Source organism: Bos indicus x Bos taurus, chromosome 9 (genome assembly GCF_003369695.1).
Source record: "Bos indicus x Bos taurus breed Angus x Brahman F1 hybrid chromosome 9, Bos_hybrid_MaternalHap_v2.0, whole genome shotgun sequence".
Lineage (NCBI taxonomy): Eukaryota > Metazoa > Chordata > Mammalia > Artiodactyla > Bovidae > Bos > Bos indicus x Bos taurus.
Window position 1 is genome coordinate 100800634 of NC_040084.1, and position 16792 is coordinate 100817425.

At 43.2% G+C, this 16792-nt stretch overlaps 1 protein-coding gene across 3 annotated transcripts in view; it reads right to left on the reverse strand.

Moving 5' to 3' along the window:
• Window positions 1-819: 819 nt before the first annotated feature.
• PDE10A (phosphodiesterase 10A) overlaps window positions 820-16792 on the reverse strand; it is a 577986-nt gene continuing 562013 nt past the window's right edge. For all 3 annotated transcript variants that reach the window (XM_027552017.1, XM_027552018.1, XM_027552016.1), the window contains 4 exons: window positions 15309-15420; window positions 11497-11577; window positions 9856-9944; window positions 820-7536 (listed from right to left, as the gene is read on the reverse strand). In XM_027552017.1, coding sequence (XP_027407818.1) covers window positions 7419-7536; window positions 9856-9944; window positions 11497-11577; window positions 15309-15420 — 400 coding nt within the window. In that variant the 3' untranslated portion in view covers window positions 820-7418. The remainder of the gene's footprint in view (window positions 7537-9855; window positions 9945-11496; window positions 11578-15308; window positions 15421-16792) is intronic.

Here is a 16792-nt window from a genome sequence, read left to right on the forward strand (position 1 = left end):
CTGTCATACAGTGAAGAAAGTCAGACTGAGAAATACAAGTATCGTGTGTTAACTCGTGTGTGGAATCTAGAAACACAGTATAGACGATCTCATTTGCAAAACAGAAATAGAGACAGAGATGTAGAGAGCAAACGTGCAGACACCAAGGAGGAGGTGGGACGGATGGGGAGACTGCGACTGACATACAAACATTATTGATCTTATATATAAAATAGATGACTACTGAGAACACAGCACAGGGAACTCTGTTCAGCGCTCTGTAATGACCTATATGGAAAAATAATCTAAAAAAGAGACGCTACACATACACGTGGAACTGATTCATTTGCTGTACGACAGAAACTAACGCAATGTTGTAAAGCAACTAAACTCCAATAAAAATTAGTAAAAAAAAAAAAAAGTAAATGTCCTGTTAATACGTGAGATTCTCAGGTCAGTAATATGCAATTTCCCTTTGGTCTCTTCCAGAACTGGGCCTCTGAGGACAGTCCCCACAGGAAGGAACAAGGGCAGAGAGTTGTGCATGGTGACAGAGGCCTTAGGGTGGGAAGACATGTGTGCAGCCAACTCTCAGCTCCCTTCCCTGCACTGGCCCCAGTGCCGCACCCCCCACCCCACACTCCACCGCGTATCAGGGGCCCAATCCCACTTGTTGAGTAAGTGTTTAATAGCGTTGCTTTTCTAGGGTTTCCTTTGGTGTTGGGAAATAGCTCTTGGTTAGGGTAAGGTCGATGGAGAAGTCAAACCTGAGTAAGGAAGATACGGACTCATGTTCAGATCAGTTTTACAGAGAACGAATCAGCAAGCTCAGTCACTAGATGAGTTGATGGATGTATTAGCACACGAGATTTATTTTTAACACAGCAAACATTTGATACAATTTCACAGGAAATGGATATTGAACAAAAATCCTGTCTACAACACGCACAGTGCCGTGCACGCAGACAGCACCGTATCCACAGGAATCTGGTGTGCAGAAGGGCTCGCCTCATTCTGGGGTCTTTCTATGTTCACCTAATTAACAAGGCTGTGAACACACATGTTCAACAAAGCAACAGGCCTTTATTCCACAAAACATTTATTTCATTTGCTCCCAAAGGTGTATCTTTAGTTAGTATATTAGTATAATTTTAGTTAAAGAGGGTCTTGGGATACAATTCAACTTTAACTTTCTGGTCTTAAATATTTATCATTTGCCTGCTCACCTGATGGCAAGCAGAAAGAGCCAAATAAACACAATTTCTTTAAGCAGAGTTTAAAGCCAGGAGGGTATTCATCAGTGTTTAAAGATTATGTGAATTTAGCCAAGAACATTTTCTTTACCAGCAGAAAGAATCCCATCACTTAACTTGTAAACATGCCCGCCCCGTGGAGTCCTTCCCACTAGTAGCCAGGCGAACTTGGACTGGTCCTGGAAACTCCGCCGGCAGGGGGGCAGATTCAAGAGCCAGCCCGGCACTCAGGATCAGGAGTTCTGGAACCTGAAACTGTCTTTCTGAAAGACTACACTTTCCCCGAACAGTCTTCCAACATTTACGATTATACAATGGGGTTAATAAATTGTCTTGCAAAAATGTGATGTTTTATGTTGCCTCATCCTTTCTGCCAGAAAATGCTTGAAGCAAACGCACCACGTCGCTCCAATGTGAACTTGTCTCCTCTGCAGACAAGGCCTGGGCTGTTTGCATGTGGACTTTAGGAAGCCCTGCACGTCCTCCTCAATGCACAAAACGTCTCTGACCTTCCCCGTAAGTGACAACAGACAGTGAATGTGAAAGGTGATATTTTAAAAATTCTGTATTCAATTATTCACAACGAAGGAGAGCCATTAAAATTATGAACATCTCTACATATGTTTCATGTATCGTACATATATAAATATACTTTAAATGTACAGTTACATATCGACAAAAGTTTCTAGCCGCTCTAAGCTTGCAGGTAAAACAAAGATTTTGTAATGTAACACCTGTATATGCATATACACTGGCTGTTTGAATTATGAATTTATTTACAACTTGCCTAGTTTATCATAAATGATTATTGTTATATTATACAAACAGAAAAGATTTTTTTTAAATACAAAGACTGCAAATGAATACATGAAAAAATTACACACATGTACAATATTTATAATTTATAAATGCAAAGTTAAGATCTCTTTAAGTTATTGCACTTGTGCATTTTACAAAGTTTTTATATGTCAGATGTATAAAATATTTGTAAATTTATAACTCATTAACTGTAATGAAATTGGATATTAACTCAAAATTCTTTCTCCTTCCAAAAGAGAGCCCACTAAAACTGTGGATACAGATCCATTGAGTCTAAAAATCAGCATTATTACGAGATTCATTGTATTTTTGATAGCCTGTAACCCATATGTCACTCCAGCAGCTTCCTGTCAGCAAGGAGATTACAGATGCTTTGGCTAAGTAGAGATAGAGAATCTTTTGTTCATAAGGACTTGTTAAAAACAAAAGTCACCTTTTCAGAGAGTCAGGATACTGCATTTCTATAAATTTGGTAACTGTTTCACAGTGTTTTGGGCACGCACATTTTTTCCCCTGGGTCACTGGGGTGGGCATGGTAAAATGTGGGGGCACTGTGTGGAAACCACTTCTGTGATGAAGTCTATGTCCGATGTTCACGCTGAGTGAATATATAGAATATACACCATACAACGGATCGTACGGAAGAGAACGTTCCCGTACATCATTTGCCTAGGATATTTGGGACATGACACAGGACTGGGAGCTAAAGAGAAAACAAAGGCTGCAATGCCCAAGAGAGGATGATATTTTTAGGTGGGCTAGGGTACGAGATAACACACTTTTAAAACTTAACTTGCCCTAGGAATGAAATCTTTCCACTTAAGTGTCAGAAAATGGACAGTTCCTCGGTAATATTAGCTGAAACTTGGCGTGTGTAGACCTACTTCTCTACTTGGTGGCTTGGACTGGCTGGAAGTTTCCGCCTGGGTCCTGGGGTAACACTGACCTTGCCCGGCAGACGCATGAGGGTCTGCGTGCTCTTAGAGTGGTCAGAGAAGAAAACGCTGAGAGTTTGGGCAAAGGCAGTGATGCTTATTTGGATTTCAAACGTGTTCCTTGGAAAACATGGACGTCTTTAACTTTGTCCCACCTTTTAAATTTAGAACGAGAGCAGCATAGAAACTGTTTTCTTCCTCTTTTTTTTTTTTTGCTATTTTTATCATCGCATAAATGTATCTAATGCTTCAATCAAAATACGCAGTAAAAAAAGAGAAAACAGAGTAAGCAGTGCATGGAGTATCACAGTTTAAACCTAAGTGTTTAAAGAAATTGGCAAAGTGTGTATCAGCATAAATACTTATGCAAAAGTAAAAAGACACCAGCCACGCGCTATAGACATGCCTGGGGAAAGCGCCACGGCAGCAGACCTGGTTAGTTTACATTTAACAGTGATTTTAAATCATATTAACACTCGCAATTGAAGGGATACTTTAAAGCAAATAAACGAAAAGTTTTTAAAGAATGAAACCCTGAAGAAAACCAGTGAAGTGTAAAAGGCAAACACATTTGAAATACATAAAGATAGAAGTGAATTTCAAAATCTAAATCATGCATATGTACCTGAAAACCCCAACAAAATCACATCACAATCAGTGTCACAGTTCTTGGAAGTAAAAAAAAAAAACTGAGTCTGAACAGTTCGTTGGTTATGGTCAGGAGGATACCTGAATAAAATGAAATAGAGTATAGAAGTCTCATAAGGAGAGAATGATCTTAATTAATTCAACTTGATAAAATTAACCATGGATGTATCCCTTGAAATGCTTTTAAGTATAGTCAAGCAAGAAAGCAAAACGACAAATATATGAAAGAAGAAGTAAAATTGCAGTATTAAAAATAAAGGCACAGACCAAGGCATGGTGAATCATTTAGTCTTACTAAGACTCAACCCTTTCTTTGGATTAAAAGACCAGCAACATAATACTAGAAACCAAATCTGCTAAATAATCCAAGAGGCTGAGGATTTATGCATCTATGTGTATTGTGTACAAGCATAACTAGTGTGCTTGAATATACCAAAAAAGCAAAATTTACTGAGGTGGATTCTATAAAATAAACGTAATATCTGAAAAGCATGCTAAGGAGAGGAAACCTACACTGAACAAGCCTTGTTCTGAAGCAGCTCTGCTTTTGTCGCTGTGGTAACAAGTCAGCGGCTCTGGGGTCGTCTGTACAGATGCTTTTCCACTGAGAGAAGAGTTGGGATGAAGGACAACTGTGTGTGAATAATTTAAAACTTGGTCTCTCCTCCAAGGCTGGCTTCTCACGTGCTTCTTGAAAATAACTAAAGCTGGGAAACGGATCACACAATTCCTGCCCTAGTGAAAGGGCTGTATTTGAGGATTCCTTTCCACATTAATTGCATTTAAGACTCTCCATTTAATTAAATCACAGCCAACTAGTAATTAACCAGATACTTGCATTTTTTAGAATTTTATTCCACTGTCCAAGTTCAGTATTTCATGTCGTCGTTAGCATGCATTTCCAAGAAAATTTCTAGGTAAAAAATATATTCACTATCTCTGGAAAGATAATGGAATAATTGCATTTGATGATAAAAACTGTTCTCTATTATAAATGAAAACCAATAAAAATTTTTGAAAATTAAATATTCAACATATACTCACAACTGGTTACCAAATTTATACTGAACAGGGAACTTGGGCCCAATATAAAATACCACCTTAATGAGAAACTCATCAAAACACTTCTCAATGACAACCATCTGTCCTTTAAAGAAAAGATTGGGGAAAAGACAAGATGGAACTCTAAAAGCGTGTCTGCTAAATAAATCTGCTGAGATACAAAATACTCCCAACGGCGTGTTTTCCACAACAGATTGTTAACTAAACACCGAGGCCCCTTTCATCTTAGGTGAGTCTATGATTCCCAAGTCGCTCTTACACATGATGGAAGCAGTATTAACAGTTTACCTTAGAATACAGTCCTTTGTTCAAACTTTGCTTCTATTATGACGATTCACAAGAAATTAACCAACCAATAAACCCACATACACTCCTTTGGGAAACTATTGTTCAAAGCACATGTCACATCATGTAACACACTTGGCTATGTCAAAATAAGACACTTTTCTCTAATGATCGGGTCAGAACAGCAACCTTAAATGCAAAAATAGCCAGAGGCTTCCCTCCCCAGGACTGCTCTTTCCAGGAGCAGAATTCACACATTCTTTTAAAATCTTTTTAATAACACAGCAGCCTTAAATAACAGTCCCTTCCCCCTAGCAATTCAGTCTCCAGGCTCAGTTAGATGGCCTAAGGCACTCTCCTGATTCACGCTCAATCTCTTGGGCCCAGTTTCAAACATTTGGATGTAGAAAGTTTGGATGTATGCAACATTTTAGAATTCAATTCTATGAATACACTAACGTGAAAGAGGGCTTTTTCTAGTCAGCTTTATATTAAACAATATACATTTTTCCACATGAAAAATCAGTTTTTGAAGAATGGGGCTGATTTGTACTTTTCAAAGATGTGTTTGCATCTTTCTCCCTTTCTCTCTCTCACTTATATATGTGTGTGCATATCTACACACATGTGTATGTCTATATGCATGTACATGTGTGCACAGCCGCACACATCCATGTGTGTGTGTGAAACTAGCCACAGTGGCATTCTGTTATTTCATTTTATATCATATTGTAAAATTATAACAGCAAATGGAGCTCCAAGTCAGGAAGAGGGTCACTTTTAGAAGCCCATAAGGAAACTGAACATAGTGTTAATTTTAAAATAAGAATGATGTTTATCTATAGCTAACTCTGCTACAGACCAACCGTATCTTAGAAACATCCGATTTAATAATTTTTGCAAAAACCAAGCTCATATGAACAACAATGTATACAGTATTGGATATGTGAAATAATCTTTTAAAAAATTTATTTAATTAAGAGGAATGTTCCAGTTTCCTGCTACGAGGATGGTGGATAAGCCACTTGTTAGGGACAACTCAGGACTTCTGAGACTCTAATTCCTTCAGGTCAGGACCAGCAGCTTCGGAGGTTAAGCGTTAACAGGCACCAGGAGTGACTGGCTTTGAATCCTTGCAGGAAGGGGGCTGACTAAATTTCGTATACTTCTTTCCAAACATTCACACTGTAGAGTAATATGAGCTTACCAAACTGATACAGAAGCAACTCTGCAGACACAGGGTTTTCTGTGGATGTCTGACCTTGAGTGGAGCAGAAAGGGCAGAGGTGGGCCTGGACACAGCTGTGTCCTCTGGCCTCCCTGCTGCGGGCACAGAGCTTCTGAAAGACCATTGGGCGGAGAGGGAAGGATGTGGGAGAGGAACGCAGCAGGCCAGAGTAAAGATCCCAGAAGGCTTAGGTTTTATGGTTTAATTGATTTTAAGAGAAATGTATGGTCTCTTAAATAACCTGTAGAATAAATCTTTCATTTTTGAATGTGAGTTTAAGATTTTGCAATGACATCAAGTGAAAACATAAAAGCATCATTATTAAAAATTCACACTTTACATCCATAAGACTTGTCCGTTGAAAAACATTTGTATGCCTTGCTTTTATTTTGTTTTTTGTGTAAAGGGTTTAGGAAATTTGCCAAGACTACAATAAAGGAAAAAAATTTTAAAAAATTCTCTTAACATCTTTAGAACTGATATTGGAGTTCTTAGATTTATTATGATGTATATCTGCATCTCTTCTCGAGAGGATAGAAAATCTACTTTCTTTAGTGTTAAATTTATGCATCTAAGCCCTTTATATAAATTTAAAGAGTACACTTTAGTCCACCTAACTTTTTTCAATTCACGAGGCTCTGACCCCAAGTCTGACTATTTCCATCAATGATTGCAGAAAGACACTTCTTGCTCTGTCAGCTCGATGCCACGGGCTGAGGCTGTCTGCCACGATCCACACTAACGACAACCAGGTCACACACGAACATCCACAAGCGCAACGTGTCAAAGCTCCTATTTATAGCCAACAACGTCAGAGCAGCACCGGCGTGGAAGCCAAAGTGCAGTGCCGCCTTAGCACCGTTTCCACCCTCACTAGAAAGATACAGCGGGAAAGTACCCCCTTCTCAGTGTCCGTCTCCATCAAGGCCTCCGCTTGGCAGCCCATCAGAAAGGCCGGGTCCCGAGTCAGGAGGCGTCTCTGGGCGGCGTCTCCGGGCGGCGCGTCTCGGGACCTGGCCAATCACCGTCGAGGACGCGGCAGGAGGCCGGCAGGCAGCCACCTATCTGCTGGACGTGCTCACTCGATGGTCCTTCTTGAAGAGGTCTGCATCCCAGTTTAACAGGTGTAGGTTCCCCCCGAAAATAAAAGGAAGAAAAGTCAAAGAAGCAGGATGAGCATTTTCAGGTGGGACGGCCCGCTGGGGGCCGTCAGTCATCGGTCTTCACGGGCAGCCTCTCTGGGGACCCCTCGGCCTCTGGCAGGTCCGGGATCCCCAGGGCGCTCTCCTCGCCCCGGATCACCTTCTCCCACTGGCTCAGGTTATTCCTGGAACGAGGAAGGCAGAGACAGGGGCCATTTCAGAAAAGGCTTCTGGACTCTGTCCCCACACCACCCACAGTGTAACTTGGGCATAACTCAGCCTGCTGGCTTCTGGGTGTCACCCTGATCATATATAATATTCATTTAAAACACTGTAATATATTTTAGACGGCATATTAAAAAGCAGATGTTACTTTGCCAACAAAGGTCCATCTAGTCAACGCTATGGTTTTTCCAGTAGTCATGTATGGATGTGAGAGTTGGGACTATAAAGAAAGCTGAGCACCGAAGAATGGATGCTTTTGAACTGTGGTGTTGGAGAAGACTCTTGAGAGTCCCTTGGACTGCAAGGAGATCCAATCAGTCCATTCTAAAGGAGATCAGCCCTGGGATTTCTTTGGAAGGAATGATGCTGAAGCTGAAACTCCAGTACTTTGGCCACCTCATGCAAAGAGTTGACTCACTGGAAAAGACCCTGATGCTGGGAGGGATTGGGGGCAGGAGGAGAAGGGGACGGCAGAGGATGAGATGGTTGGATGGCATCACTGACTCAAGGGACATGGGTTTGAGTGAACTCTGGGAGTCGGTGATGGACAGGGAGGCCTGGTGTGCCGCAGTCCATGCTGTCACAGAGTCGGACATGACTGAGCAACTGAACCAACTGACTGGCTGATAACAACTGTCCCCTTGACCCTGCACTTCAATTCGGGGTCCTCAGAGGAGCCACACCCGCTGGAGCCGAGGCCCCATCCCACCAGCTTCAGGCTGTGGAGGCGAACACACAGCCCATGCTCAGAGTTTCTGACTCAGTCAGGATTCACTGGGAGAGCGGACAGGACCATCAGGTCACACACAGGTGGAGAGGAAGGAAGGGGGCATCCATGACGACCCCCAGCCGGGCCTTTGCGTCCCACGGGGTGGAAGTGTGTGCCCAGTGCAGGTCAGCCCCGCCCGTCACACACTGCACGCTGAACATCATGTCAGGAGCCCCGCCTGTCACACACCGCACGCTGAACACCACGTCAGGCATTAAAAAGTCACCTCAAGTTACACCTGCTACAGACCTTTGAGATTTCCTTGTTAGGTGGTTGATTTGTGCTCCCCTGGCCTCTGGTCTCAAATGCACCCTCAGCTCCCCCAGCCCCCCAGTCTCTCTCAGGATCTGCAGCTCAAACATGAGGGCATCTTGGTCTCCTTCAACGGTGGAGCACTCCTGCTGCCTGACTGCCCCTGGCCCGCCCTGTCCAACCCTGCAGAGACCCCATCCACATCTCCGCCTTGATGGGATGTCAAAATCAGAAGGGAACCTTAGTGTCGGCAAGCACAGAATGCTAAGAGATCTTTGTACAAAGAAACCCCTAAAATATAACCTGAAAAATATAACGCTTTAGCTTCTGTACCATATCATCAGGTGTCATTTCCCCCAAACCTAAAGAGACTTCTTGGTATATTGGAAAAAAGACACACATTAACTTTGCTGTGTTTCCTTGGCTCAACAAAACATGCTGGGGTGTTCTGTTCATTGCCACAGGCGCAGAGAAGAAAGAGGACCACTTAAATAGGAGACAGCAGTGTCTCTGTTCAATCTTCTTGCATGTTAGTTTTGTTTTCCTTAAAAAAAGCCCGTTCGTGAGTTTCAACAGCAGAGGACAGGGGAGCCCTAAAGCCTCTGATTGTGTCTGCAACCTTCCGGCCACAGGTCTGGTGCACCCACTCCAGCCCCCAGTGTGGTTCCGGCTGAGCGGTTACAAAAACAGTCCCCATACCCACTCTCCTGCAGAAAGCCAACACACAGCTGTTTGCTCATTGCCTGTCACCCTCCCCAGGGGAATTTCCTTTTCAGGTGAAATGAAATCTTAGAGAATTCCCAAGGTTCTGAGCTGAGTTCAGCCCTTAAAAAGGATAATGAGAGCACACAGAGAAATCTGAACTAGAACAGGTCAGCTGGAGGCCTGCCTTTCTTTCGGGAAGAAAATGAAACTTAAGATTGCATTCAAGATCCCGTCTCTACCCTTCAAACAGTAAACTGTGTGATTTAAACCGAGTCCCCTTCCAAACCAGCAGCTCAGAAAAGACATTATCATCTTTTTAAAAACAGCATCAGCCAGGGGTCTGTGAGTCATAAAAAAGAACACTTCTGGCTCCTTTTTGGTGAATGAACAACTTTGTGAACAAATACTCTTGACTTATACTTGTTACGTAGGCAAACACACAGCCCAGTTACTCTAAACTGCAGTGAAGACATCATGTCTAGATGGGGCAAAAAACGCTGCCCAGATTCTTATTCTTGACGGAAAAGCATCGAGGTGAAGCTGGTGTACATACCTGCAGGCCTTCAGGAGCGGTTCCGTGGCAGGGAAGATCTGGGTGAGGGTGGTGTAGCAGGGAATGGCCACGGCATTGTAGAACCCCAGCTGGCCCAGCACACAAACGCAGACAAGAAACACGACGGCACGTTAGCAATTCTAGCAGCGCTGTCAAAATTCACCAAGTGAATTTTCTACTTCTCAAGCCTACCTGAAAATCTAAGCACTCTGGTTTTGCTAAGTAACATTTACCTCAGTGAACACTCCTGCAGGTGACCGTTTAAAATTCATTAAAATACGTTCAAAATATAAAATATAAAAAATTTAAATCATAAAAAGAAGCTACTTTAAAGCCCAAGTACGGTATTCAGTGGGATTCTTATTATAGATCAGTTGTAATTCATGACCTATTATTAGGAGTCTTTTACTAAATGGCAAAGAATAATTGCACAATAACCACAAGTCAGAAGCAATGTATTTGGTAAAATACTAGCTGATCGCAGAAATATCTTATTTAAAATTCACTAATACTATAAATGGATCTGGAATTTTGGCAAAAAAATGCACTGCTCTTAATGGAATCACACGAGAACAAAGTCCGCTTTCTGACGGCATTTTCAGTTCTCTTATCAAGAATCCCATTGGGGTCACTGCTCAACTGCCTCCAAGGAAAAGCTAATACTGTCAGCTTCCTCTCTTAACTACGTTACAAGATGAATTCCGAAAATTGAACAATCAAATGTAAAATGATGAAATTAAAAATAAGTGGAAGAAAATAAAGGTAAAGATATTCTCTCAGCATGGGACAGGACTCTTACAATGTCAAAGCAGGACTAAACCACAAAATACACTCTCAACAGGCATGGCACGTACGTCGGTGCAAGCCAGACAGGGAAGGAAAGTGAGCCTCCTGTGGAGGAGCTGGCTAAGGAGTCGAGAAAAGTGCCCCTGAGCGACAAGGATGAGCAGATCACACCTTCCCATGCTGCTCTGGTGCCCGCCAAGAGACGTAATTAACATCCTTATCGTGACGTCAGAAGATTGATAGTTTTAAAAGACCATCATCAAAGGAATGTATCACACCACAGGCGCATACATGCAAAGTTAAGAAGGCCCTAGAGCTCTCAAAGCATCAAAAATTAATGCAAAGTATGTTGTAAGACCTGAAAAGAAAATAATGAGTGCCAGTTTACAGTAAGACAAAACTCAAAATGTACTGAAACAGTATTCATTATTTGTTAGGAAACGCAGACCTAACCAAACTCTATAATGTTATTCTCCAAAAAATATCTTTGTATTGATGAAAGTATTTTTGATGAAATATTGATGAAAGTATTTTGAAAAATGAAAATTTTGATGAAAGTACATTTGATGAAAAAGTATTTTTTGTTTGCTAAAATATATTAACATTTCAACTTCATCCATCTCCTCTATTTCAAGTAAGAAAAGAAAGCCTGTAATTTACTGCAATTTTATCTGTAGAAAGAAGTGATGACAAGGCTAGTTATGAAGCCTTTAAATCTAGCTAGGACTTCCCAATCAAGGGGCATCTAAATGGAGCAGACTTCAGCGGGTTCCAGCTCCCGTCAGCTGGCATGTGCTTCTTACCCCCATCCGCTGTCGACCACTGTGAACGACCACTTGACCACACAGCCCATACCTGGCCTTGCGGGACCTCGTCCTTCTTGTCTCTGTCCATCATGGGAATGGGCTGTATTCCCAGTTTCTTCATTTCATCGCCCTGGGAGAAACGGGGGGAAACCAGGCTCTCTCAGTTTCACGCAGAGTTATAAAACGTCAGCATTAACATGCTGTTCCCTCTGTTCATTAAGTTTTTCAAAATGAATAATATTTCTGGCTAACGACCACACAAATGTCAGAATAATAAAAATGTAATGTACTACTGTGGGTTTTTATCCTCATGTTCCTCTCCTGTGCTGAATTACCAGAAACCCAGCCATCACTTCTGCTTCATTTTGTAGAAGTTGGTGAAAGTTATACCAGAAGGACACATGTGTGTGAGGAGGAACACACGTGTGTGTGAGGAGGAACACACGTGTTTGTGAGGAGGAACACGTGTGTGTGAGGAGGAACACACATGTATGTGAGGAGGAACACACATGTGTGAGGAGGAACACATGTGTGTGTGAGGAGGAACACACATGTGTGAGGAGGAACACACGCGTGTGTGAGGAGGAACACGTGTGTGTGAGGAGGAACACACGCGTGTGTGAGGAGGAACACACGCGTGTGTGAGGAGGAACACGTGTGTGTGAGGAGGAACACGTGTGTGTGAGGAGGAACACACGCGTGTGTGAGGAGGAACACGCGTGTGTGAGGAGGAACACGTGCGTGTGTGAGGAGGAACACGTGTGAGGAGGAACACGCGCGTGTGTGAGGAGGAACACGCGCGTGTGTGAGGAGGAACACGCGTGTGTGTGAGGAGGAACACAAGAGCAAGGATGAAATAACCTCACAGCCTTCACCTCACTCTTTCAGATGATTTTCTCACACGCACCGAGACAGATGAAGCCAGAGTTTAAAGAGGAATACTGACCCATCAAGAATAAAGAGCAGTCTGCTAAAACATGTCAGTAAAGACACAATATAACTGGCTAGAGATCAGCATGAAGGTTAAAATCATAGATGTTTACTGAAGATGTATAGTATCAGGGCCACTATAAACATTACGTCACTTGGTCTTCATGAAATACTATGAGTTAGATATTATTATCCCCATTTTACAGATTTAAAAATTACCTTACTCTTTTTATTTCTTTTTTAAGGTTAAAGATTATTCAGTCCTTAGCATTTCTTAATTATTAATATTTTTGACTATTTTGTTGTGTTTGTTTTCAGAAATCTGAAGCATAAAGCATCCTGAGTTTGCTAAGACAGGGTCCTGGGACGAATGACCATAGCCCTCGTTAAGGATGTGTGAGCACAGGACCAGAACACTGTCTTAACTACGTAAAGTCACTGGAAGCGGTCTGCTCTGAGGTTACTGGTTTAAACATGAACTGCGCTAGTTCTCATACTTTCTTCTTCTCTGCCCTAAGGGAATGAAAATGACCAGGCCCCCTCAAGGATTTCACAAGCCCCGAGACATACAAAGATTTTAAATAAGCAGTGATTCGTACAGGCACCTAGCAACAAACACTGATGTGACAAGGAGAACACCTCACGGGACGGATGGCCCGTGCATGCGTGTGGTCTGGGGTGTCGGGGCTGAGGGGGGACGGCTGCGGGGATGTGGGGCGGGGGGCTCCAGGCGGATGGAACTGCAAGCACAGTCAGGGACCCAGGCCGCAGAGGGGCTGTGGGCTTGGCGCATCAAGCTCGCCACTTCTGTCTTCACCACAGCGAGGGGAGACAGGCGGTTGCTGGGAAACAGAACTTGTCCCGAAGCAGCAAGAGTGGCAGCTGGGGCTGAGATGGGTCAGAAAGCTGGCCCGAGGTGTCAGCATCAGCACTACGGTGGGATGTTCATCTCAGACAGCGTGACACCAAAGACCCCACACTCTTAGCTACTGTTACACTGATCCTAGAAGACAGGCAAGGAGCCCAGCTACATGTTGCAGTAATCCAGGCGAGAGCTGGTGAGGGTCTGACGGAAGGGAGAGGGTGGGGCGGGGAGGAGGGCAGCGTGGACTTCCATGAACATCTATGAAACCATGGCAAGGCTTGGGCACTACAGCTCTGCTTCCTCTCTGGGACGGTGAGGTCCTTGCAGATGGCATCTGTGAGCCTAACGGGAGCTCGGTCAATCTCTGTGCACCCCTTAACCAATGCTGTGCCTAACCACTGCACCCCTTAACCAATGCTGTGCCTAACCCCTGCACCGCTTAACCAACGAGGAATAGAAAGGGGAAAGAAATCGACACGTTTGTCCCCTTTTGCTTCATGTTTTAGAATACAAATGTAGTTGTTAAGGTATGAAGTATATCACTGCTAAATGAATCAAAGTGTCTGCAAAACAGTAAGGAAGCTTCAGACAAGCTTTCTTATGTGGTACTATAGCATTAACTATGTTACTGGTATAGACACACACGCAAATTAAGCTGATTGTGATAATAAAGTCAAATATTACAGCTCAGACATGTACATTTAAAAACAATCTTGAGTCTGAGAGTAACTAGATTTTGACACACACACACAATAAAATTTTTTTTAAAAAGAAACATTCAAGAGGATGCATATACAAGGTGTATAGCTGAGCTACCAGGGAAGCTGGTATAGAAACAATACCTTCAGTATAATCAACCCAAGGCCTGTGGTCCTCACTCAATAAAAACTTCTTTGGTATTACTATTATGAGACAAAACCAACATCATAGACCATTTCTATTCATCATTACCTGGATGGTTTACTGTTGTTTTTTTTTTTTTTTTTTTACTTTTTATATCTGTTCTTCTATTGGATGAGATTTAAACTATGAGGTTTATGGTTTTTACCAAACTCTTTGTCCTCCAAATTTACTTTGACTTCTTCTACCCAAATGAGGTGCACAAACATTTTATAGTTTATTTTTCCATAAACTTATTTTTAATATGCAGGGATCTAAGTATCTGTGGGTTCATTTGAACAAGAGAATTATATCCTACTTATTCATGACCAACTCAGAGAGCAAACTGAGGAGCAAAGACACATTTCTGATAATTTAGATAATTCAGTCAAGAAAAGGTATTCATAAAAGCAATCTACATAGCTTTTCATATGTCAGGAATTCATGAGTTCATGAATTAATTCCCGTGGAACTCATGATTTGCAGCTTAATTGACTGTTTGGCATATTCACAATTTAATCGCAGGTGTCTATGGTACATCATTAGTCCCTCAAATTTTTTGCTGCAGGCAAATACAGCCTATGTGGGTCCCTCTTAATACTTTCTCTAGTGGCCATAAAAGGGATGACCACTGATCATTACTGAAGGGATGACAAGGATTGGCTATTAAATAAAGAAAACTGCTGCACTGCTGTTCAGGGAATCAGTTCCTGAACCGTTTCAGTGGAGATCAGGATTTACACACATATCCAAGTTGGACGCTCTGACTTTATACCTGTATGAAGGCTAAACAAAAGGGTTTTTTAAGGTACTACCAGGCAATGGCACCCCACTCCAGTACTCTTGCCTAAAAATCCCATGGACGGAGGAGCCTGGTAGGCTGCAGTCCACGGGGTCGCTAAGAGTCGGACACGACTGAGCGACTTCACTTTCACTTTTCACTTTCCTGCATTGGAGAAGGAAATGGCAACTCACTCCAGTGTTCTTGCCTGGAGAATCCCAGGGATGGGAAGCCTGGTGGGCTGCCGTCTATGGGGTCGCAGAGTCGGACACGACTGAAGCGACTTAGCAGCAGCAGCAGCAACGTGAGCAGCTACTGTTACTACATTATTCCTGTATTTAATATCCCCTCAATTTTTCCTCACTTCTTGACATCGTCTGCGTTCATATGAAACCCCAGGACGTACCTCCGCCCAGAATTCTGCATATATGTCGTTGGCCGTCAGTCTCGTCACTGGCCACAGCTTTGTCACAGAACAAAGATCACAGGCGGTCATCATCAAACCGATGACACGGTCTCTAGAACACAACGAGACAAGACTGGTCACCGCAGCGTTTGCACAGGTATGAGAATAGCTAGGAAGACTTCCGCAGTTTCAGGACCAAGCGCGGCTTCAGGCTGGCACTGCTGCATGCAGCGGGGACGAAAGATAGCTTTTCAGAGCAGATGCAGCTGAAAGGAGAGAAAGGACAGTGTTAAGGGATGGTGTCGCTTTAATCGTGAGAACACCGGTCACTGCTCTCCCTAGTTCCATGAAGTGCATACTCTGCTCCTGCTTCCTGCTGAAATATGTCATGCTGGCCTGGCCCTGACACCTTCTAAATCCCTGGTATACCTGACTGCCACAAACCAGATTTTGAATTTCATGGAATTGTGAAACTTTAGAGTGGAAAGAAACCTTGTGGCGGGGGGGGGGGGGGGAGCCTATCCAATCCTTTCACTTTACAGAAGGAGAATGTGAGACACAAATGAGTGCAACGATGTCTTCGAGGTGTAGACAGCCCAGGGCCGGCCAGAGGACTCAGATTCCCAGAGGCTCTCTCACCGCCTCACCTGCAGAGAAGGGCAGGGTCGCCCACTGCTGTACAGACTCTACATCCCCAAGGAAAGGAAGTTGTTTTTCCTCAATTGCTTTGCACTCACCACCATGTGTTCTAGGTCCCACCCCCCAAATATGGTTCATTCAGTCCTTCCTCTAGAGGACAAGTAAAAATTGCCTAAAAAGTATTTAAACATACCCACCCCCTGTGTAATTGTAATGGGTTTGGTCTAATGACATGGGGTCACCCTATATGAAGACTACACTTAAGTGTGGCACTACACGCTAGCTATTAAGAGCTTTTAATATACCGACTTAAACTTTTACAAAGCAAATTGCGTAATGATAGAAGGCAAATTATGGAGAAAGACACAAAACTTCGTAACAAGCGAGAAGATGTTGCCATTGCCCCTCCCACCTAAACTCCAGAGTCTGAGGACTCTGCTGCTGCTCAAGGGCGTTGGTCTTCCTGGAGGGGTGCAGACAGACCCCATCTGTGGGCAAGGGCTGCCCTGGGGCCTGAGCCTGTTGACCAAGGCTCACAGCAGAGCAAGAGGCTTGGCTGGAGCTTCTGATTTAGGGGTGCTCCCTCAAGCAAAGATTCCTGGATCTCTGGGAGACCCTGCTTTGTCTATTACCCATGTTTTGGTGCCAAGCACTTGTGAGGTTTTGCATTAATACTTTCCATCAGCCAATTTCTTTCAGCCCATTAGCCAGGTGGCTCAGTGGTAATGAATCCACCTGCCAATGCAGGAGATACGAGAGACATGGATTCCATCCTTGGGTGGGGAAGATCTCTGGAGAAGGAAATGGCAGCCCACTCCAGTATTCTTGCCTGAGAAATCCCATGG